This window comes from Mustela nigripes, chromosome 8 (genome assembly GCF_022355385.1).
Source record: "Mustela nigripes isolate SB6536 chromosome 8, MUSNIG.SB6536, whole genome shotgun sequence".
Classification (NCBI taxonomy): Eukaryota; Metazoa; Chordata; class Mammalia; order Carnivora; family Mustelidae; genus Mustela; species Mustela nigripes.
Window position 1 is genome coordinate 78,522,453 of NC_081564.1, and position 24,044 is coordinate 78,546,496.

General features: G+C 44.9%; 1 protein-coding gene across 2 annotated transcripts in view; it reads right to left on the reverse strand.

Annotated features, from left to right (window-relative positions):
- The window catches only part of BCL2 (BCL2 apoptosis regulator), a 165,770-nt gene that overhangs the window by 89,335 nt on the left and 52,391 nt on the right, over window positions 1-24,044 (reverse strand). Inside the window, exon 3 of one of the 2 annotated variants that reach the window (XM_059409793.1) lies at window positions 11,109-11,281. The exons of the other annotated variant lie outside the window; for it this stretch is intronic. Within the exon in view, the coding sequence (XP_059265776.1) occupies window positions 11,165-11,281 (117 nt within the window). The 3' untranslated portion in view covers window positions 11,109-11,164. Of the gene's footprint in view, window positions 1-11,108; window positions 11,282-24,044 lie in introns of those variants that run through there. 2 annotated transcript variants of the gene reach the window in all.

A 24,044-nucleotide genomic window follows, 5' to 3' on the forward strand; every position in this document is an offset into this window, starting at 1 on the left:
CAACCAAGAAGAGAAGGAAGTTTTAACTAAAAAGTAATTTCTATGAAGAACCTACAGTTAACTTCAGGAACACATTTCCTTTAAAGTCAGAAAGTAGACAAATACGCTTTCTTCAGCACCCCTCCATTCATCATTGTGTGAGATACAGAGCTGATGCAATAAAGCAAGAATAAGGAGTAAGAGAAATAAGGATTAGAAACAGAGAAACAAAAGCAGCATTATTTGCAGATGATAAGACTGTCTACATAAGAGAATCCAAAAGAAACTACAAACAATTATAAGTAATAAGAGAGTTTGGCAAGAACACTGGAGACAAGATTAATATACAAACACTCATGACATTCTTATCAGCAACAATCAATTAGAAAATGTAGTTTTTAAAAGATTCCATTAGCTATAGCAATAAAGTATGACAAACCTAGGAATAAATCTAAAGCAAATTATTAAACTTCACTGAAAGTCATAAGACCTAAATAAACAGATATATATCACACTCAGAGAGTTGAAGATTCAACATCAATATTAATTCCTTTTAAGTTAATATAAAATTTAATGTAATTCATATTAAAATCCCAGAAAACCTTTTCATGGACATTTTTAGCTGGTTTAAAAATTTACATAGAAGAAAAAAAAAATCACATAGATGAATTAAGGTCAAAAAACACCCAAGACAATATATATTTTTTAAAGATTTTATTTATTTATTTGACAGACAGAGATCACAAGTTGGTGGAGAGGTAGGCAGAGAGAGAGGAGGAAGCAGGCTCCCTGCTGAGCAGAGAGCCCAACATGGGGCTCAATCCCAGGACCCTGGGATCATGACCTGAGCTGAAGGCAGAGGTTTAACCCACTGAGCCACCCAGGTGCCCCCAAGACAATAGTGAAAAAGTGTAAAGTGGGCACTGTCCTGCTAAATATTAAGACATTAATTTAAGCCTTTGTAATTCAGAAACATTAGGATTGGGGCAGACATAGATAACTACACCAATGTAATAGAGAGACCCCCTCCATGTATCAGAACTTGAGATGAGACAGAGGTAGCATCATAAAACTGTGGGAAAAAGTTGAACTATTTAATAGATGGTTTGGGACAACTGGTTATTCATATGTGAAAAAAATAGACTCAAATCCACCCTATATGCACAAATGAGTTCTGAGAGAATTATAGTTAACTTTAAAATGTTAGGAAAAAATACAGTCACTATTTTTATAATCTTGGACTAGGGAATGATACAATGGGGAAAAAAAAGGAAAAAAGTGGTAATAAATTTGATTTTAAAACTCCAGTGACAAAAGACACCAAAAAGACAAAGCTTAACTGCAAGAAATAGACTGAGAGATATAAGATTTAAAAAAAAAAAAAAAAAAAGCCAATTGGGACATCAAAATAAAAGGCTTCTGTAGAGCAAAGAAAACCATCAAAAAAACTAAAAAGATAACCTACAGAATGGGAGAAGATCCACAAATAACATATTCAATAAAAGGTTAGTATCCAAAATATATAAAGAACTTGCACAACACCAAAAACCCCACAAACAATGCAATTTAAAAATGGGCCGAAGACATGAACAGACATTTCTCCAAGGAAGACATCCAGATGGCCAACAGACACATGAAAAGAAGCTCAACATCACTCACTGTCAGAGAAATGCCAATCAGAACCACAACAGGCTCTCCCCCTCACCTCTGTCAGGATGGCTAAAATCAAAAACACAAGAAACAAGTGTTGACACGGATGTGGGGAAAAAAGGAACCCTCATGTACTGTCGGGGGGCCTGCGAATTGGTACAATCACTATGGAAAAGAGTATGGAGATTCCTCAAAAAATTAAAAAAGAGAATTACCCTATAATCCAGTCATTCCTCTACTGGATATCTATCCAGAGAGTATGAAAACACTAATTCGAGAAGATATCCGCACCCTTATGTTTAGTGCAACGTTATTTACAATAGCCAAATTATGGAAGCAGCCTACGTGCCAATCGATAGATGAATGGATAAATTAGATGCGGGGTGTGTGTCCGTACATAATATGTTCCACAGCGTGGAAGATCACTCAGCCATAAAAAAGAATGGAATCTTGCCATTTGCAGCAACATGGACGGGTCTAGAGAGTATACTGCTAAGTGAAATAAGTCAGTCAGAGGAAGGCAAATACCATGTGGTTTCACTCATGTGTGGAATCCAAGAAACAAAACAAATGAACAAAGAGAAAAAGAGACAAACCAAAAAAGAGACTCCTGACCACAGAGAACAGCCTGAGGGGAGGAGAGGTGAGTGGGGCGGGGAAACAGGTGAAGCGGAGTGAAGAGTACACTTCAGACGGCGAGCACTGAGTAACGTACAGAAGTGTTGAATCACTACACTACACACTTGAAACTAATAGAACACTGTATGGGAATGGTACTGGCATTTTTTAAAAATCCAGGACTTTTTTAATCTATAAAGATAAAAACAATCCACTACAAAAAAAAAAAAAAAAAAAAGATCAAAGTTTACAAAGAGGTAATATGTAGAAAAAGAAATCCCTACCACCAACGTTCACGAGGAAGAAAAGCAGAACCTCACCAGGGATTAGAGAAATATAAATCAATACCAGAGTAAGATACCTTTACAGTCCACTGAATAAGCAGCACATAAAGGCCTGATGAAGCCAAGCTGGAGAAGACACGGAGCAAGGAGACTCCCTCCCCCCACACTGCGGGGAGAGCAACCTGGTAACATCCACCGAGGTTGATGACGTTTCTGCCCTCAGACCCAGAAACGGCACGTCTGCCTCTACACCTTTGAGAAGAGATGAGATCAGGGTGAGGTAGGAAGAGACTAACTGTAACATTTGCTATTTAAAAAAAAAAAAACCTTGAAGATTTTATTTTGGGGGCGCCTGGGTAGCTCAAACATCTGCCTTTGGCTCAGGTCACGGTCTCTGGGTCCTGGGATCAAGGCTCATGGCTGAGCAGGGAGCCTGCTGCTCCCTCTTCCCCCACCCCTCCTCCCCTCTCTCAAATAAATAAATCTGAGATAAATAAATAAATTTGCTCTCTCTCAAATAAATGAAATCTTTTAAAAAAAGATTTTTTTAAAGGTTTTATTTATTTATTTGACCGACAGATCACAGGTAGGCGGAGAAGCAGGCAGAGAAAGGAAGGGAAGCAGGCTCCCCGCTGAGTAGAGAGCCCGATGTGGGGCTCGATCCCAGGACCCTGGGATTATGACCCGCACTGAAGGCAGAGGCTCAACCCACAGAGCCACCCAGATGCCCCGAAAAGAGATTTTATTTTAAGTAATCTCTACACCCAACATGGGGTGCCAATTCACAACCACGAGATCAAGAGTCACATGCTCTACCAACTGAGCCAGCCCAGCACACCTATAACAAAACCTTCAAAAAATGTAGTACACACACACACACACACACACACACACACACACACGCACACATCCAAGAGAAACCCTTCCACCAGCGTCCAAAGCACGTGTGCATGTTGTAGCATTGTCTGCAATGTCACGAAGTTAGAAACGAGTATAATATTCTTCAAAAGGGCATTTTAAAAAGTTAGAGACAACTCTAATGTCCTTCCTCTGATTGAATAGTCCACAGCATGGAACACGGATGAGGTAGCGGGGCCATCTTTCTCAACAGATTAATCTTACAAGTATAAGGCAGAACACAAACCCAATGAGATCACTGAAAGCTTAAAAACATTTAAAAATATACAGTCCGCCTACATGCGTGGAAAATGTGCAGTCGCTCGCGGTAATAATGAGCATCCAACTGGAACTGACGCTGGGAAGGGCGAAGGGGAATGGGACGGGGACGTGCTCTCTCTCTCTCTGTCTCTCTGACAGGTGGCTGGGAAGGTGTAAAGCATATCCGGCATAAAGGCACGACAACGTGATAACACACACGCATTTGCTATCTTATTCTCCATATTTCCTGTTTGCCTGAAATTGTTCGTAATAAAAAAAAATATTGTGTTCTGCACATTTTAAAGATACCAAGAGACATCATCCCTTTCCCTGGGAGCCCTGTAAGGCAGCCGGGGCAAGCGGTCCTCAGGGACCGACGACGAAGGGAGGAGCAGGCAGGCGGGCACGCGGTCTACCGCCCGCGGGCTCGGAGGCCCCGGGCATCGCAGCGCGACGCTCACTCCACTCCTGCAGTCATTTATGTAACACAGGGAACTGGGACATGGCGCCATTTAGGGTAGGGTCGGGGGCTGAAGGAGAAGACAGGCTCTTCCCTTCTGGAACAAACCGCAGCCTGGGGAAGGGCCATGACACAACTTGACAAAAAGGGAAGACAGGCTGGGCCCCGTCATCTGACAGCTTTTCAATGAATCCGTGATTCCTTCGTGGAGAGGCGGACCCTTCACTGTGCACCTGCCGAGGAGGAGGAAGTGAGAAAAGTGACCTCGGTTCTGGCCGCTTCGCCTTGGAGCCCAGCACCCCGGGCAAACAGGGTGCTGCCGTCAGGACGCGAGCTTCAGGTCTGGGCCGGGATCGCTCCCTTCCATGCTCTGCCTTTCAGCTCTTTCAGGCTGAGAAGGTGGACTGCCATCTCGAGGCCAGTGAAATTCTAGAATCTACCTCCCCTGTTTTTCAGGATTTGTTTTCCCGTTTCTCTTAAAATCTGAAACAGAGCTTCTGCATTTAGTATTTGCACAGGGTTTTGAGGCTCAGTCCTGGCCATGTCCCAGCTATGTTCTTTCCCCCTGGTGACATACACCAAATGCCCAGTAAACATTCCTCCTCCCCCCTGCTCCCCAGCGCCATCCCCACTCTTGGGAGTCTGGGAACTGTTAGGTATGGAGGTCACAGGACTGTACCTTTAACTGAGCAGCAAGCAGTAAGCCCTGTTCCGTCCCTATAATCACACACGCCAAGGGAAGGTTGGGGAGCAGGGGGCCGGGGTTCCCGACCAACAACTCAGCCCCTGAAGCAGCATTACACGCACATTTTAGGCTGGGAATAAGAAAGAATTTCCTGGTTGTAGGAACTGCCAAATCGTAGGGTGGGTAACCAAGGGAGGTTCCAGGATCTCCTCTAGAGATGGTTAGAAACCCGATACAACTTCACATATCGGAGACGACTTTCTGCAATCCTGCCTGGAGACAGAAGGACCCTGTGTCTGATCGGCCCTCGTTCCCAGGCACCGGCTCCGGCCTCTTGCCTTCCCCTACTCTTCTCGTTATTATATATGCTATGCTAATATATATGCTATTTACATTACCTATGATATACATACACATATACATATACATACAAAATATATCCTGTAGATCTTACACTGCACTGGCAGCCCACAGGCTTGTTTTCGTGCCATCCCTTGCCTCCTCACGCCTCTCCTTGTTATTTTACAGAAAGCTGGGCAAAGGTCAGAGTTGCCCAATTACCCACACATAGTTTGGTGGTAGCATCAGATACCCAGGCAAAACAGAGCGATGATTCCAATTCCAGTCTCAACCCCAAAGCTGGATGGAAAGGGAGAAAATTAGCTGTTGCTAACAATCCATGATAAATGAAAATAGGAGCCCAGTAATTGATTTTAAATAGATTTTTAAAAGAATCGCTGGCCCTATTTCATGAAGAATACAGAGTTTCAAAAGCGTTCATTCCAGGGCTGGATTTTTTTTTTTTTCTTCCCCTTTCTTCTGGCTTAAACCCCAAATGGCCAAGATCCGAGTCTGAATAAACAGTGTGGGTGGTGACCGTTCTGTGAGGCCCGGTAGAGGATGCAATCACTTTCTTCCTCGGTTCAGCATTAAATCATGTGAAACTAGCCTGATCGCGCCCCAGAACTTCTACTGAGTACATGGAGGGCCAGAGAGCGTGTACGCTTCCCTGCTTCTCGGGGAGGGAAAAAAAAATTAATTCTCCCAGCAGCGAATGTTTAATTATGTATAAAGTTCATTGACCCCACAGGCGGCTGTCAGATGATCTTGCGAAGGCCTGTGAAGGCATCCCAGGAATGCAGTGATGTGGGCAGAAACCGAGTGGATTCATGCCACCGAACGCTTTTGCAACGGGACAGAATCAGCGGCCGTCCAGAAAGGCTCCAGTGAAAACAGGGCTCCGGGATAATCAGTAATTTAATCTCACCTATGCATTTCTAGGCCTTCAAAAATGAGCGTTCTAAATCAGAACTAGGGAAGGATCCCACAGGGAGGGGACCCATAACGACGGGTGAAGTAATTCTGTTTGCTGGTTACAGCACAGCTGGCTGGAAAGACAGGCATCCACAGGGGCTTTTTCCCCCCGTTTTAGAGGTAATGCTTTCTGACTTCCCAGCTACTGACATGAGAAGATGATGACGATGAAGCAATCCCATTCATAAGTATACTGTGGGACTCCGAGAGGACGGCGGCTCTCTTGATGTAGACAGTTTGGACAGAATGCGGCCCCTGAGTGTGCACGCGGTGTGTATAGGTTTGTCCAAGGCTGGACAGCCCCCTCCAGGCTCATGGACGGGAAGGGGACAAGCCAGGTGGCTTCTGGGGCCCGTCTCCCTCTTGCCGTCTCTAGCCAGGGCACACTCTTGGAGACTGGCCCGCAGGCTATGGTGAGAGCCAGCAATGGGAACCATTCAGAGACAGGATGGTTTGGGCTTCGTGGAAAGGGGAGGCCAAGGCCCCCAGAGACTTTCCTGGGGCCAGCACCGAGGGTTCTCCTACTTAGAGGGAAGCAATATGGAACATTTGGCCTTGGTGCTTCCTAAGATTCAAATGACCTGGTAGGGGTCCAATATTATTTTTGAGTCACTTTCGCACCAACCAGGGTCCATCAGTCAAAACACTATGCTTCCCGTGGGGAAAACGTCACAGGGTCGTACTCCCAAACCCAATGAAGCCGCATTCTCTCCAGCACCTTCATCGTTATGATATAGAGAGAATGGACGGCCAGAATTTCGCCAACAATTCTGCTCCTCTAATGGAAGCAAGATGGAAAAAGTCTCACTTGTTTCATTTTTTTTTTAGACTAACCTGAGCTTCACAGGTCTTTTACCAAAATCAGCCACTTCGCCTTTGAATGCACCATGTAGGTCTGCATTCAATTCATGTTAAACCAATAGATATTTAGAAAACACAAATAACGCGGTAGAGGCACTAGTGGTGATATGAAAATCAAAAAGGCATGAACCCCGCCCTCGCACTGGTCAGGAATGAAGAGGCAGACATTGATCGTGGAAGGGTTCAGGAAGCTTCTTGCATGCAAACTTCCCAGGGTGTGGTGGCATTTGACCTGGACCTTTACCAAAAGCTCCATGTCCACGTGCACACGGCGGCACAGTGGAGAGAAAAGAGAGAGAACTGTCACAGAGTCATTCTGAAATTTTACCTCGTTTTAAATTCATCTGACATGAAGATCCCTTCCTTAAGGCCCCCACCATCTCAGATTCCTTGGGTCAGTGAACAGTTAGTAAAAAAGGAAAAAGAATTTCGTCTGTCTTCCCACCTAAAGAAGAAAGCCTTCCTTCAAACCTTTAAACATTTTCTAGAAATATGATTTCCCCTTAACTACAGGGGAAACATGCTTCCAGATAAAGAAATTTGGACGCTAAGTAATATCCTAAATCACTTCCACCTTTTGGATACTCCAATTTATAAAATTCCATGAAGGAAATGACTCTTACTTCTCGTGAAGTTCCCACTGGGAAGTCGCTATGACCCACAGTTACAGAAGCGATATCCTCTCGCTGGTCCCAATTCCTTCCCTTTGCCAGGGGCCTTCATCCTCTGAACCACACAGCGATTTGATTATTTCTCACCCATAGTAGGTGCCGCAGTCTACCTGGTCGGATGGCTCTCAAAGTACAAGTCTCTGTTACACTCTAAATTCATGAACATTAGGGACTGTTTTATTCATCTTTATATTTCCCCAGAGTGTCTATAATGTAGTGTTCAAAGAATCAATGAGTAAGTAAATATCATGGAGATGTCTATGGCAGGGCTTGGGAAACTTTTTCAGTAAAGGGCCAGATAGTAAATATTTTAAGATTTATGATCTTTATCATAACTACTCAACTCTGCTGCTATTATAGGAAAACAGCCACAGACAATCCATAAACAAAACAGGCATGGCTGTGTTCCAATAAAACTTTATCTACAAAAATAAGGAGTAAGCCAGATTTGGTCCACAGGGCATGGTTTTTGAACCCCTGATCTATGGTGATTATCTCTGCCATAAACCTTAGTATATTCTCTAAATTTTCATATATTCCCTATCTTTATCAATAATTAGATAAAGTGCAGAAAATGTAAATATTTGAGTTGTTTTGGAACTCCGTATTAATGAATCTACTTACTTACAAAAACAACCACCACCACCACCAACCAGGAAAGTACATACAGAAATTAGCTGCTACTTCAAGTATATTTCATGGTGCCTTATTTTGTTTATCATATGCCTTGAAAAGGAAAAGTTCTTATCCCTCAAAAATGGGGTAGTAGTTTTGCCATTGGCCTCATCCTTACTGAGTAAACTTGATATAAGATCTCAGAGTTACTGGGTACAGAGTCTGGTGCTGGGGCATGGTGAACTGGACACTTCCCGGGAAAGGGGGAATAAATGCACCCCCCTCGTTCCCGCGCTCTGCCAGATCATTTGGTCTGATTTTCCTGCCAAAGGTTATTAATGCAGAAGATAGATCCTCCTTTCTTTTGATGACCTTCTGGAGAACGTCCAGCTACACAGAGCACAACAGAATTTCAAAAGCCCAGCAAACACACAGAGAAGTAAAGGGCAGCTACGAGAATTGGATGAAAACAAGATGTCCCAGGCTGATCGCCCTGACCTGGTTGGCGCGTGCCCCACCCACCCTTCCTCGCCCTCTCACCGTCCAGCTACCTTTGCACACAATACAAGCCTTTAAGCAGCAGCTGCATCGGAATGGTGACGGGAGCTCAAAGATACAAAGGTGAAGGTCAACTGCTTGGTTTGGAAAAATTCAGCCAGTTGTTTTCGTAAGAGAAAATACACAGCGAACAACATACACATGGGCACCCACAGACATTTTTTGAGACGCGCTCCTCTAAGGTGTGGATCTTGAAACTGTCCGGCATCCCCAGGGTATCATGAAACAGTTCTAGAGGCTTCTCGTAAGAAAGGAAAAAAAGAAAAGGAAAGTTTGAGTCTTTCCAAGCCTCTCCTCAGCACCGGGACCAGGTTCAAAAAATCAGAAGGATTCTGTGCCTCAAGAAAATGAGGAACGACTGACTTGCAAAAGGAATAGGAAACACTGACTGCAAATAGAAGGTACTCAGGTCAAAAGACCTGAGTTCAAATCTACCACACTGAATCTACGTGAATTGAGGCAAATCTGACTTCAATGTAGCTTGTCCTTTTTAAACACAGGGCTAAGATATATATACACATATGTCTTAATTATATATATATATATATATATATATATATATATATATATATATATATATATAAATGGTGACGAAATGTGCAAAATGGAGAACATACCAGTGTATGGCCTGATTTATTTCACCAAATGTTGAGAATCTATCACATGCCCATGTCAGAGTAGAAAACGAATATGCCACAGATTCTGAGCACACAAAGCAAGGGACCATCCTTTACTGCTTCTTCCCCAACACCAGCCCAAAAACCATCCCCAACTCCTCTCTTCTGTTTATTTAATTTCCTACCCTTCTAGTCTTGCCTTCTTACACATCCCTCCTCCCCCTCCCTGCAACAGCCCCCTCCCCGCTATAAAATACGGAGGCCGTTCCCCTCCCTGTTTTGCAGACCAGAGCTCCAGCCAAGAGCGTCATGTAGCTGGAGTGATAGGATTTACACAGACTTCGTTCGTATTTCCTAAAATTGCCAACTGCTTATGTCCCGTGTGGCCATGGGACACAGGAGTCTTCTTGCCATCTTGGTTGGGGGTTAGATGTGTAAGATTCAAGACAGGAGTTCAGAGGGGGGATCTGTGTGGAGTAGACACCGAGAGGGAATTATAAAGCCATGGCATGTCCAACAAGGCTGCTGACAATACTTAGGACAGATCGGTCTGTCTCCATTACAACGGCCTAGTGACATTCTGCATGGGAAAAGTCACTGACCATAAACTGTACGTGAACCAGCCACTGGCCAGGAAGGTCGTGTGAGCAGCAGAGTCATGGCCCAGGAGCGAGGAGCAGAACTCATCACCTAGGACCCTCTTCTGCTTCCACCCTGAGAACCTGGCATAAGGTTGCAGGATCTCTGATCTTTATTTCCTTTGAATCAGCCTTTTGGGCCATGCCCACAGGACACAAACGAAGGATCGAAGAGAAAAAAAAAATAATGCATAAATCATGGGACATATTTGACAAGTGTGATGTGCAATCTAGCATTGAGAGAGAGAGAGATGCTCTTGATCTGCCCTGAGGCTCCATGAGAACATGACTTGCTTCTTTCTTCTGGGTTCCACCTTTTTTAGTACCAAAAACAACTTCTTGAAATGCAAGATCTTTGAAGAGTCCATCTCGAGATTTCCAGAGGGTTCATTTAAGCCAACTAAGTGGGTTCCTCTGATTAGTGTGCCTAGAACAATACAGGTAAAAATGTCTTTTAAATCAATCATTTGAAAGGTGGCTGCTAAGGAATGCTACTTAGGTTTCAGGAAACGGGCCCATGTGAGTTTCTTCCATCGGCCCCTGGCAGCATTCTGGGCAAAGCAAACTGAAAAGCTCGAGGTAAAAAAAAGAAACTCTCAGAGCCCGCGCCGGGCCCCTCTGCATTCCTTCTCTAAGCATCACAAGCCTGACGCGAGGCCACAGATGTAGCTTTTGGATGTCAGAGGCGGTGGGCAGATGTTTTCCCTTAAGTCCGCTGTCTCTCCCTCAATCTGTTTATAGCCGCCTCCCTGTCAGCCTGCACCTCCAGACCTCACTAAATGCACGTCCTAGAGGCTTCTTCCCGCCACACACGAAGAGGCACTTTTCAGTAATTTGCTCTCTCTTGTAGAAGGAGGAACGCACCTACTCACCAGGTAAACTGTTAACCCGTTTCCAGTGTGTCCCTCAGCCACCTTTAAGAAATACTGTAGGAAAAGTCCCCGTACAGAGGTTATGGCCCCAAAGTTGTGTGGCATGAAGGGGTCGTGCTCTTCTTAGAAGTAAACGACTGAGGGCGCCTGGGTGGCTCAGTGGGTTAAAGCCTCTGCCTTCGGCTCAGGTCATGGTCCCACGGTCCTGGGATCGAGGCCCGCATTGGGCTCTCTGCTCAGCAGGGAGCCTGCTTCTCTTCCTCTCTCTCTGCCTGCGTCTGTGCCTACTTGTGATCTCCGTCTGTCAAATAAATAAATAAATAATCTTAAAAAGAAGAAGAAGTAAACGACTGAGGTCCCACGATGGGTATGAGCCTCTTAAATCAGTCGGGTGCCACTGATGGGCTCCCAGGATGGAAGTCAAGAGTTATTTATCCAAACCGGTGTTTTTGTTTTTTTTTGTTCTGGGCTTGCAAATGCTCTTTATACAAGTCAGACCAAGAATCTCCACCCGTCAGTCAATTACAAGTACCACAGAGGCAAACCAAGTGATAGATTGCACAGACTCATCCAAGCTCACTAAAGATTCCTCCAGAATATGACCCGCTGGAGACGCGGGATGGTGTCCAAGGCTATTCCTCATATGCAAAAGTGCCACGAAACAAAGAGTTTCTTGGTGGTGATGGAATCGTTCTGTATCCTGACAGAAGGGGTGGTTACAGGAACCTGGACCTGGGGTGAAGTGCACACAGGGGTCCACACCCCAATGAGGGCATGTGCGATCTGAAGGAGGTCTGGAGATTTCACTCAGGTCAACTTCCCGGCATTGGTAAGGTGTGTCCATTACATACATTAGACTCGAAGCTCAAGTTAGCCAAGATGCTACCACTGGGGTGGGGTGGGGGTCGGAGGGCTGGGTGGCTCAGGTCATGATCCTAGAATCCTAGGATTGAGTTCCGCATTGGGCTCCCTGCTTGGCAGGGAGTCCGCTTCTCCCTCTGACCCTCTGCCTTCTCATGCTCTCTCTCTTTCTCTCAAATAAATAAATAAAATCTTCAAAAAAAATATGCTACCACTGGGGGAAGCCAGATGAAGAGTACATGGGACCTCTCTGTGCTATTTTTGCAACTTCCTGTGTAGTCTATATTTACTGCAAAACAAAAAGGTTAAAAAGTGGCAACACAAAGTTAGCACTTCTCTGGCAGTAGCTCGCCCACCTTAGCTTAATTGTATTTGAAGATCAAGGCTGCTGCTTTTTTCTATTCATAGTATTTTGAAGTATTTCCTATGACCTTTCTCTAAGAAACAAAATCAACCTATCTTCTCATCTGTACATCGTGGCCTCTCTGAATAGGAAGACGGTGGAGAGGGGCTGGGGAGGGGTCACGGGTTCTGAATGGCTCACACCCGGCTCACCAGCATCGGGCATCACAACCAGCGCTCTGAGAAGACAGCATCTTTCAGCTGGTTTGTGGGGATTTCTAACGACACAGAGGTTTAAACTGCAATCAGGCCCTCGCTCTACGAGGCAAACAGAGATGAGGCCATTAGCGAAGGCACGGGTTGGAGAGAGGAGTCTAGGTCAGGCCAAGACCCGGCTCCTTTTTTTCTGTCTTCAAAAGCTTCTCCTAGGACTTCTTGTGGCTCTGCTTCACCTTACAGGTCTGGAGCCAAAGCAAGACCCTGTGACACTCTAATCCGGATGTGCCTTCCCCCTGCCCCAGCGAGCGGGCTTTATTCTCCCGTTGTGTGCCATCACCTTACCTTTCGCTTTACTCATTTATCAGCTCTACCTCTGCACTCACATATGTGCTCCAGGAGCAGCCCGTCCCCTCTGTTCGCCAGCATATCCCCAACACTGAGGACAGGGCAGTAACTATTTACTGCCTAAATGAGCGAGAAAATGAAGAACACATCTCTAAAACAATGGCCATTAGACCACGGCAATTCTCAAACAGATCATTACTAAATGACAAAGAGCCTTCATTAACAATCACTCGGGCTGGTTACATATACCAAGGTCATTTCACACTTGGCTAAGGGAGTAAATACGACAAAAATTTGAGTGGTGGTTTTTAATGCTAACAGCGGAGTTCGAGAACTATGGGAATCCCAATGGAAAGACATGATTCCTGCTGAATCTTCTGTTTGAGGTAGAAACAGACCAGTAGTGGGTGAGGAGACAGATGGGGAGGAGACAGGAACAACTATCTGAACACACACACACACACACACACTCACGCGTGTGTGCGCGCTCTCATTTCCAAATGTTTAACGGGATCTTGATGCTTCTTCCACCCTTCTAGGTCAGCCTGCAATGAACGGGGAGTCTCCTGGCAGGGGACAGAAAAGCACCAGGGAGATAGGGATGGCAGGGATGGTGGCACTGGGAGGTAGAAAGAACACAGAAGGAGCCCCTGAGAGACACTGAGAGTTTCCTGGATGATGTCACCACCTCCACTGCATGGACTCCTAAGGGTCATGAGAGCTCAGGAGTGAAGGCTTCCCTGTCCCCAAATCATCAGTCTGGAGCTGTCTTCCCCTGGAATAAGTCACATCACTGTTCAAAGCAGGAAAGGCTTTGGACAACCCACCATGCTCAAGATGTCAGAAGAAAATTCCTAGCGGGTTGTGTTTTTAGATGTGGTGATGTGGTTTAAGTAAATGATGTGCTTTAGTGAGGGGGAAAAAATGGTCCCCTCAAAGACCCCTTAAAATCATGGAAATAAGAAGCAAGGAAGCCAACAACCCCCTAACTTTAAAAATATACCTGAAGCTGAGGAGCCTGATGTTAGGCTTCTGATACCAAAGTCAGCCTGTGCTGACTGACTCCCCTTCATTTCACGCTTCTCTTAAAAGAAAACAGGCCGGACTGTTTCGGTAAATAACAAAAGGTCAGAGAAATGCTGCTCACAACATGAGCAAAATAACGGTGCAAACTGCCAAAATTGTTTCCTCAGGCCTAAGAGGCAGAAAAAGCCAGTGGTGAGCGAGTCCACAGACCCGACTGGTGAGAAGAAAAGGTTCATCCCAGTAAACTCTGCCCCAAGGCCCATGTCCCATCCATGAGAAATGAAGAATACATGAAGAGATGATGCCATCAGGGTGCAGCCAACATTTCAATTCCGCATCCCCTCATAAAGAAGCAGGTTGCCTCTGTGTGTAGTTCATTTTTTTTCAGGTTTCTCTTCCTAGATTATATTTTGACTTGGGAGCCAAGTGTTGAAATGGTGGTCAAACCACTATGCTTTTACTCGAAAGCAAAACTCAGACTAAATTTGGTTAAATCCCCTCCTGAATGAAACTTTGGACTGGTTTCACTCCAACCACCTAAGCTGTGACGCTATACATTCATGTTATCTTCAGAATTTCTCTGAGGTGAACAGGATGCAAATACCATTATAAGAACTCGAGAGAGAGAGAAAGAGATACATTCAAGACAGAAGCCAAGACCTACTGCCCTCAGGATATTGCCTCCATTGATTCTGTGTCAATAATCTGCTGGGGTAACTGTCTTCTGGTCAGGGCATCCCTACTCTTAGCCTTGTGAACAACACAACACCATACGTGAAGCCTTGTCACCAGACATACGGCAAAGACCGGATCTCATTCATCTCTGGCTTCCATGGGACCCCTGAACATGTTGAGCACATTCAGTCAGTGAGGTCAACAGTATCCATATTCTACACCATTCCTGGTTTAAATCCATAAAGCAGCATTCTGCAAAATACATCCCATAAAATCCTAGTTGGACAAGATGTTACTTGGATGCCAAATAATTTTGTTTCCAGACTGAGTACATTTTGGAAATGCTTCTACAATTACTTACATTTCCCTCACTTCCAAATCATAATGTACATGCATGTAGGAAAGCTGCCGAGATGTCCGACAGAAAAGAAACCTGTCCGGTTCAGCATTCCTCAAATGATTTTCAGAAACTTTTTCCTAATTAGTGTCGGTTACCGTCCTGAGGAACTAGTATTTTGTAGAGGATGTGTTGGGGAATGCTACCTTAGAGTAATTTCTGATGAACAGCTAATCTTTTCTAGTCTGTCATTAAGTCTGATTGATTCTTCCTTTAGGATGTATTATTGGGGTCGATACCACCCATTTAATACCCTACTGTTAGTTTCTTATTCTTTAGCCTGTAGCTCTATAGTATCACAGACTCACAGAAGGTCAGGTCTGGATGTGCTCTTAGAAATAATCATAAAGTGAAGGTCAACACCCGAATTTAACAGAGTTGTTAACCAAGGCCTCTGCGGTGAAGACACTGGCTTAAGATGTCATCATACAATATGTTTAGCTCCGTAAAAGCAAGGGTGGTGTCAAGCACTTCTGCTCCATTCTCCCATCCACACTGTGGACAGGAATTACAACAGGAGGGCCCAGTGGAAAGGGGTGGGGTTGCCAACGGAAGCCATGGAAGGCCATACGCATTCGCATTCACCGTGGTCCTCTCTCTGAGCTCCTGACCAGCTCTGTAGGTCAGGTATTTACATGACAAGGAAGCTCAAGACCACACAGCAAGCAGGTCGCTGTCCCAGGATCTGAGCCAAGAACAGTCTGACTCCAAAACACATACTCCAACCAGTGCGTTCTAGTCCCTTCACAAAGAGGCCCTCAGTAAGGGCATGTTGAATCACACATCAAACCAGGAATCTTCATATCTGAAGTTAGGGGCAGGGACTATTGTCACTACTACAAGGAAGAACACAAAGTTAACCTTTGCTTCCCATCAAAATATTCCATCATTTGTGAATGTGAAGAAGAGCATAAGTTTTTGAACTAACTATTAATGAAATGAAAAACTTTAATGGGAGAAAATGGAATTGAGTCAGTCACATGATGAGAACTAAATTCTGGTATTATTGCACATCACAAATAATGTATTTGCAAAGTTTTGCACGACCACTCAACGTTAGAGCTGACCGGCTTCTCCTAACAAGTGCTGACTTGCTTTGGTTATGCCTCGTGGAATCCTTGGTGGGCACAAGTCCAGTTAATATGATGACGATGGCGGTGGCAGCAATATATTTTCATTTTACATACCAAGATATCGACTACTCAAAACTATTTTAGTGCTAATGGGGAAAAGGAGACTCCCAGCACATGCGATCAACTGATAAACTATGAGAGTCTTCTTTTTCATATCTGTCAGTAATCCAAATTTAAAAATTCAAACTTCTTTATTTGCATTTGTTTTAGGTACTTTGAATACTAGTAAGCAGTTTTTTCCACTTACTAGTATAAGTACTGTCTTTTGGAGAATTTCTGAAGCAACACATGGTTGTTATGACAGCAGGAGCGCCTGGGTGGCTCAGTCGGTTAAGCGTCTGACTCTTGTTTCGGCAGGTCATGATCTCAGGGTCATGGGATGGAGCCTGTGTCCGGCTCTACGCTCAGAATGGAATCTGCTTGAGATTCTCTCTCCCTCTGCCCCTCCCACTTGTACTCTCTTCTGTCTCTCTAAATCTTCGGAGCATCTGGGTGGCTTAGTGGGTTAAAGCCTCTGCCTTCGGCTCCGGTCATGGTCTCAGGGTCCTGGGATCGAGCCCCCCATCGGGCTCTCTGTGCAGCGGGGACGCGGCTTCTTCCTCTCTCTCTGCCTGCCTCTCTGCCTACTTGTGATCTCTGTTTGTCAAATAAATAAATAAAATCTTTTAAAAATAAATAAATAAGTAAATCTTTAAAAATAAAAAGATGGCAATAAACTATGGTCACAAATCCATAAGTAATCAGGTTAAACAAAACACTGGCCTGGGAGGATTTATGTTGTTCTTTATAATAATTATTGTGCAACTCATCTTATGGATAGCACAGAGTTTCAATATTCATAGAAGGAGAAAATTTTAATTTCAGTTTTTAAGTCAAGCATGACTATGTAACCTTAAGAAAAAAACTGACTAAGAAAAATATTTTGTATTTGAATGCCGAGACAAATTTTTCAGTCGGTACTGGTGGTAAATTTTAGCATTAGGCTTATCTGGAAATTAAAAACAAAAGCAAGGCAACAACAACTTATCTCTCCACCAATCTCTTATTCCTCAAATATGAGTGATGCAAATTTTCCTCATACCTCAAAAAAGACAGCAACAAGACTGTCATTCACTGAGATTTTGAGATACGATGAGGAAGCAGAAATTTACAAGGAAACAGAATTGTAAAATCTTGACCATTCCTGTCATAGATTATGGACAGCAAAAGTTACTTTCAAGGGAACTGACAACACCTGCTTGACTTTATCATCTGCTTCATGAACATTCCAATCTCCCTTTATGGATCCAGGTTCCACCTATGTCCTCATGTGCTCGTGGGAGAGCTCTGATTGGCTACTACTGATCGGCTACTACTCCCCATCGTCCCATATCCAAGTAAATGGGATAGGGTCAGTTCTACAGAGGTTCTATATAGAGAAATCCTGCACGAAGCAATCTATCAGATCGAGACCCAGACTAGAACAGGGAGCAGGCACAAATTAAGAAGGAAGCAGGAAAGGCAAAATAAACAACTTCCTAGCACCTGCTGTTTCAGATCCGAATTTTTTTAAGTGAATACGCAGAGAGCAGATACCAATTCTATAGACAAAAAACATATTTTAATGGTAAATATAATAATTCCTGGGTTGAGTACGGTTTGGATTTGTTCCTCGTTTCCCTAACCGTGACAAAAAGAAAAAAGAGGGGCTGCCATTTCCATGGCGTTTGGGGCGTGCTGGGCACGGATCTAAGCACTTGCTTCATATTAGCGCACAAGAGCACTTGGAAGGCAGGTACTGTTAGAGTGGGCGCTCTGCAGATAAGGAGGAGGGAGCATCAGAAACCAGGCACCAAAGAGCTGAGATCAGAATCTGGGCAGGCCATGGGGCCCCACACGCTAAGACCGGACACCTTATGATCAATTATGAAGTTAGCAGGGTGTACTATTGTGACATGCTTGGATAAGACACAAATTTCATGTAGTCAATAATCACTTCCCATATAAGAATATATTCAAAGTAGTTAACAGTCGCTTCCCATATAAGAATATCTTCATTTTTTTTTATTAACATACAATGTATTATTTGCCCCAGGGGTGCAGGTCTGTGATTCATCAGTCTTACACACTTCACAGCACTCACCACAGCACAGACCCTCCCCAATGTCCATCACCCAACCACCTCATCCCTCCAACCCCCCTCCCCTCCAGCAATCCTCAGTTTGTTTCCTGAGATTAAGAGTCTCTTATGGTTTATCTCCCTCTCTGGTTTCATCTTCTTTCATGTTTCCTTCCCTCCCCCTATGATCCCAGCCTGGTTTCTCAAATTCTTCATATCAGTGAGATCATATGATAATTGTCTTTCTCTGATTGACTTATTTTGCTTAGCATAATACCCTCTAGTTCCAACCATATCATTGCAAATAGCAAGGTTTTGTAGTTTCTTGATGTCTGCATAGTATTCCATTGTGTGTGTGTGTGTGTGTGTGTGTATACATAGACAGAGATAGATATAGATATAGATATCTTTTGATACTCTGAAAAGGGTTAAAATTATCTGTGGTCCTACTTCTCTATGACATAACTGGGGCAGCCGCCTCACCGGATAGGCCTCCTGAAGGAGGTTTCTGAGGCTCGTTCAGAACCTCAGTGATGGGCAAACCCCTCCTGAAGGACGTCAGCTGTTTACAGCATAACTTTGGGAAGGGAAGTATCTGAGGTGGTCGGAAGAGACTTCTGTAACGACAATTGAATGACCTCCTTGACGTTCAGGTAGGAAAACTGAATAATTTAATTGCTGGAGTTAAAGGTTTGTCTGTTTTTAGGAAAATGAGATTTTTATTTGGGATTCCCCAGTATATTAGAAAGATGATTCTTAGTATAATTGTGGGCAAGAAGGAAATAATACACATATTTGTGGCTATGAGCAGCTAACCAGAAGAGAAAAAAAAAAAAAAAAAAGAAAGAAAGAAAGAAAGAAACTGTCTGGACTTGCACAGTTACAAAAACTGCTGAATGTTTTCTTTTTTTTTTTTCCACCCAACTAAGCATTTCTTTCTTATCGAGGCTTCATTTCCCACCTGTGTCTTTAAGGTTTTTTGAAATACATATAAAGTTAGTGTTTATTTTCCACCCACAGAAAGCTTGTTTAAGTCATTCTTTCTCCGGGCTTTACTTTTAGGAGTCACAATTTGCTTGGCAAGCTTCAGTGTAAGAGAAAGCTTCCTTTTATGTACAGCAAACTCCTGACTATTTAGAATGTTTGCTTGGGAGATAAAGGGATGCCTGGTGGTTTTTCTGCTTTATAACAATTACCACGTACAACATGATCTGACAAAAACTAAAATGTGCTCAAACTGAATTCCACCTTCCCTTGGCAAGTAGGGGGATCACGTTCGTCGATGCCAGTTTTTTTTACAGTCTGGTGTTGCTGAAAACTTCCAAATGTTTATATCCTAAATTAATACATATATTCCAAATATGGGTTACGGACGAGATGCCATTTGTAGCCGTCCCAACCTTGGCATTGGACTATCCTCGTCCTTCACACTGAGGGTTAGGGTTCAGTAAGCAAAGATCACCTCTTCAAGCTGGTGACCAGAGGCACTGTCCTGATGGCACCCATACTGCATTCCCTGGACATCAGCAAAAACCATCAGACGGGAACAAACACACCATGACCATGAGGGCTTCCGAAGGTCACACGAGTGCAGGTGAAAGGGAGAGGGGCAGAATGCATCGATCGCTGTGAACCTGGGCCCCGCCTGTACCTGGATCTGGCTGGGGACCCTCCTGCGGGGTGTGGAGCCCCGGAGAGCATGTGGTTACAAGTTTAATTCCTCTTACAGGCATTTGGAAGAATCAAGAGACGTGCAGCAGGAAGGTCTCCTCCAATCCCTGCCTCGGGAAGTTAGTATCATTTCCCCCGCTCTACTGGCGATTCAGCGAACATCCAAGAGCCTAGGGACACAGAGCAGTGCAGGCCAGCACTGGTCACCTCTTCCTGCTCCACAAATTCTAGGTGACTCTCTTCTGGAGAGTACGTTACTAGTCACAAATGAAATAGAGTGACAGTGTAGACCGCTGTATCCAGACCACTGCTTCCAATAAATGACCAAACTCAGACATGCTCAGGGTGCATAGCCCCTTTCCCTACCCTACCAGAACAGGACTGGACCCCAGGAGGACAAGAGCCCTCAAGGGACAAGACTCTCTGTGCTTCTAATTGGAAGCGGAATCCCTGCTGAGCACAGAGCCCTATGCGGGGCTCAACCCCACGATGCTGAGATCATAACTTGAGCTGAAATCAAGAGTCAGTCACTTAACCCACTGAGCCACACAGGTGCCCCGGAAGGAACTCTGTTCTTATTTGGGGGATTTCACAAAACATTAAAAACATCAACATTCTGAAAACTAAATTCAACAGCAGGGTAGCCCCCTGAAGGAGAGTGATGGTGATGTCCCAAACTACAAGTCCTTTAAGGAGAGGAAAAACTGAAGCAGTGGTTAACGGACCAAATGTATTTGATGGGACAAAGGTCACCAGAAACCTCATTCTGTCTGAGATTTAGTTGAGTGTGAAAATACTCTGAAGATGTTGTGTTCATGCATCTGCTGAACGCTGAGGCTTGCCAGCTGTGACACGTCAGCCATGGAATGACCCTGCCTTCTGACCACTTAAGAAACCAAGAAATTAATGAGTCAATTGGTGACTTACTCACGAGCCATGTCTACGAAAGTGACGGATCGCAAATTCCACTTTTTCCTCCATGCCCAGTACCCCACATTCGTGAGCTGGCTCAGTTGGCCTGGATGAGGGGTATGAAGTTGGGGGACAGGGGTCCATTTACAGCTAAAGGTCACAAAATACGGTGACCAACCTTCCCATCCCACATGGAGCCTGTCCCCAGGTCTCAAGTATCTGTAACAGGCTTAACCAGCCACAGAGTAAGTCAAGTAATGAAGATTTATGCTCAATATCCATTAAAACCAAATACCTCTCTATCAAACAAGACTGACCCAGGAAACCCAAAATTAGGGGAGGGAGTGGGTTTTTTTTTTTTTTAATAATTAAATTCATTCCATTTTAAAATAGTGTCATTTACTCTGAGATGATGTTTCCCCTGTCTTTTTGATGTTAAACTTTCTTTACTTACCAGTGAGAGCAAACAGTAGCTAATTTCTTAATATCCCAACTTGGCAAAGTAAAAAGTTAGCATCTACGTGTTGGTCCTTAGAGTTTAAAGGAGAGAACGAGAAGAAAGAAAGAGAAGGGGAAGAGGGGGAAGAAAGAAAACAAAAGTTTTGAAATCCAGAAGTTGGACTAGCACTGCTTTAGAAGGAATTACCTGCTGTTAAAAACTTATAGAGTAGAGACCCACATCAGTATTGTTTCATGTGATTGAACCTTTCCTAACAAGAGACAAAGAGCTTTATTTCAATATGTAATACAAATGGATTTCAAGCTGTACTAATAAACTGAGTTTCCAAACAGTAACACAGAAGTATGCTGCCCTCTAAAATTAAATACAACATAGATCCTAAAGTACTCTACAAACATACATTATACTGTCATTCTTCAAATGGCAGAAAGCATTTTAATGAAAACCCAGAGGGCATACAAGGCAATACAACCCAGCAGACATCGGCATAATGACAACGAATGAAAACGCTGTTTACCGGTTTTCCACTCATAGATCCTCTCTACAGAACTACACGCCAATATCGATTCTGCACCTGAGGATGGATGACAGAGGATCTAACCACTCAGTTAGCCGGGAAGAACTCGGGTGCTGGCAGCCCTGAAGCAGGTGACAGACACTGGGGGGTGGGAGAAAAGAGGAGTCAGGAGCACTGATGTTCTGGTTTTTAATGGATAATTAAGCGATGTGCTCTACGGTTAACAGAATAAGAAATGAAGTGTCCAGAATTTGTTTGATATTTCTGCAGAGTCCTTTAAGGGGAGGGACTGAGAAGACCAACGTAAGTACAGGCCAGAAGCTCAAGGCGAAGATGGGACTGAAGAAGGCAGAGAAACCTCCTCGGTCCTAGAACAAGGTCAGCAAAGCCAAGTGTTCAGAAGCTGGAAATAGTGGTGGTACGGGTTGAATCGTGTTCCCCGAAAAGAGATGTTCCAGTGAATGGGACCTTTGTGGGAATCAGGGTCTTTGCAGTCACCAAGTTGAGATGAGGTCACTGGGCGGGCTGTCATCCCATATGGCTGCTGCCTCCAAAGAAGAGGGAAACGGCGCGTGAAGACGAGGACTCCCTGGCGGAGTGGCACGAGGCGACAGAGGTAAGGACTGGCGTGATGAGTTACAGGCCAAGGAATGCCAGAGATGGGCAGCCGCCGCCAGAGTCTGGGAGAGGCCAGCTAAGTCCTCCCCAGGGCCTTCAGACAGAGCCCTCTCTGTGAGAGAAGATGTTTCTATTGCTTGGAAGCACCCAGCCTGTGGTCCTTGGTTACCTCAACCCCAAGAGACTAGTCCACATGTATTACTTAAAGATACAAAGGTGATCACCAAGAGGACTTTGGAAAAGGGCGGGAGGGTTGGATGCTGCCTCTGGGAAGTGGGCCAGAGGGGGAAGAGGAGCAACGCAAGGGCCACTATTTTTCATTAAACGCCTTCCGGACTATTTGGCTTTTCGCCATACACATATGCAACTTTGACCTTTAAAAAAAGTCTTAAAAAAATACCCGTGTGATGTCGTCAGAGCAGCCTGGTCAGCTTTCTCCAGAGCCGATGCTACAGCCTGTGGACTGATGACCACCTTCTCCACTGGGCCCCACAGCCCCGCCTCCTCCACTCCAGGGGACACCCCCACCTCCAGGACCCTGTCCCCTTCTCAGGGAAAGCTGGAGCTCAGCCTGGAGGGAGTGAGCTGGGGTGGCTCGGCGGTCGGGTGTCTGCGCTCACATGTCTAGAGCCCGTGGCCCGGAATCAAACACAAAGTATTTTTGGACTTTTCCTGGGTTTGTATGATCGATGATGGTAATTCTTCCTATCGATTCAGAGGATTAAGAATCGAGTATAATGAAAACAGAGGATGTCACAGGCTTCTTTCGTAGATTAACAGTGTCTGACAAAGATTTCAGCGATTAGGTGATGCATTATCTGAAAACCTCACAATAGGGCTTAATCACAATCATTGGCTCATCAAATTTTATTTAGCCCACAAAAAAGGAAAGCTAAGTGCTCCCCCGTGGCCTGGATCGAGTATCTTTGCTGTGTGGCGCAGGCTGTGAGTTTCCCGGCCAGAGGAAGGCCCGTGCCCTCTGCTCCCTCCAAGAAGAATGCTCACATTGAGCCCAGCAGCCTGTAATGCCACAGCAAAATGTGTTGTCACCTCCCACATGAACAGGCCTATTGATGACTGTGGGGAATCCAGTTCAAGGGCACCAGCCCCCGCCACAGAACGAGCAAGACAGTGTGATCATGTTCCCGGCATGCCCCAGGACAGAGAAGCAGAACGCAGCAGACAAACGCGGTGTGTGTGTGTGTGTGTGTGTGTGTGTGTGTGTGTGTACACCGAGGGCCTTTGCTCCACTGTTTGCATGCAGTTCCCCGCGGCAGCTGGGGAGCACCTTGCACTTGGCGCTGAAGCCGTGCCAGGTGGATGAAAACTGAATGAACGGTCTCACAGCCAGCACAGGGATAAACACGCAGGGAGCAGAACAAAGGGGCAGCATTTTATCAGGAGGAGAATCCTGACTGCAGTCGATCCATTGCCCAAGGGGAAACAGTTTGCTTTTATTTTCATCCCAGCCTTCAGTTTCCGTGGGTAACACTGCAGAGCCACCCAGGGGGTCCCCTTCCCGCCCCACGTGGATGTCAAACATCCAGACTCAGCAAGGTTTTCCCTGCCGCGTTCGAGGTCACCCAGAATGGACTTCCCAAGACAGGTGCGAACTGTGCTCCCAAGAAAGCAAGTCACAATCCACAAAGCCACCAAATGTGTGGATCTATGTTGAACACAAAGCATAGAGGGGCTCGATTTTTATTACGTGACCTTTCACAGAACTCTCCCTCCGGCCCCCAAGACAGGACAGAGTGTGGGTCCTGGAAATGTGGCCGACTGCATTCAGG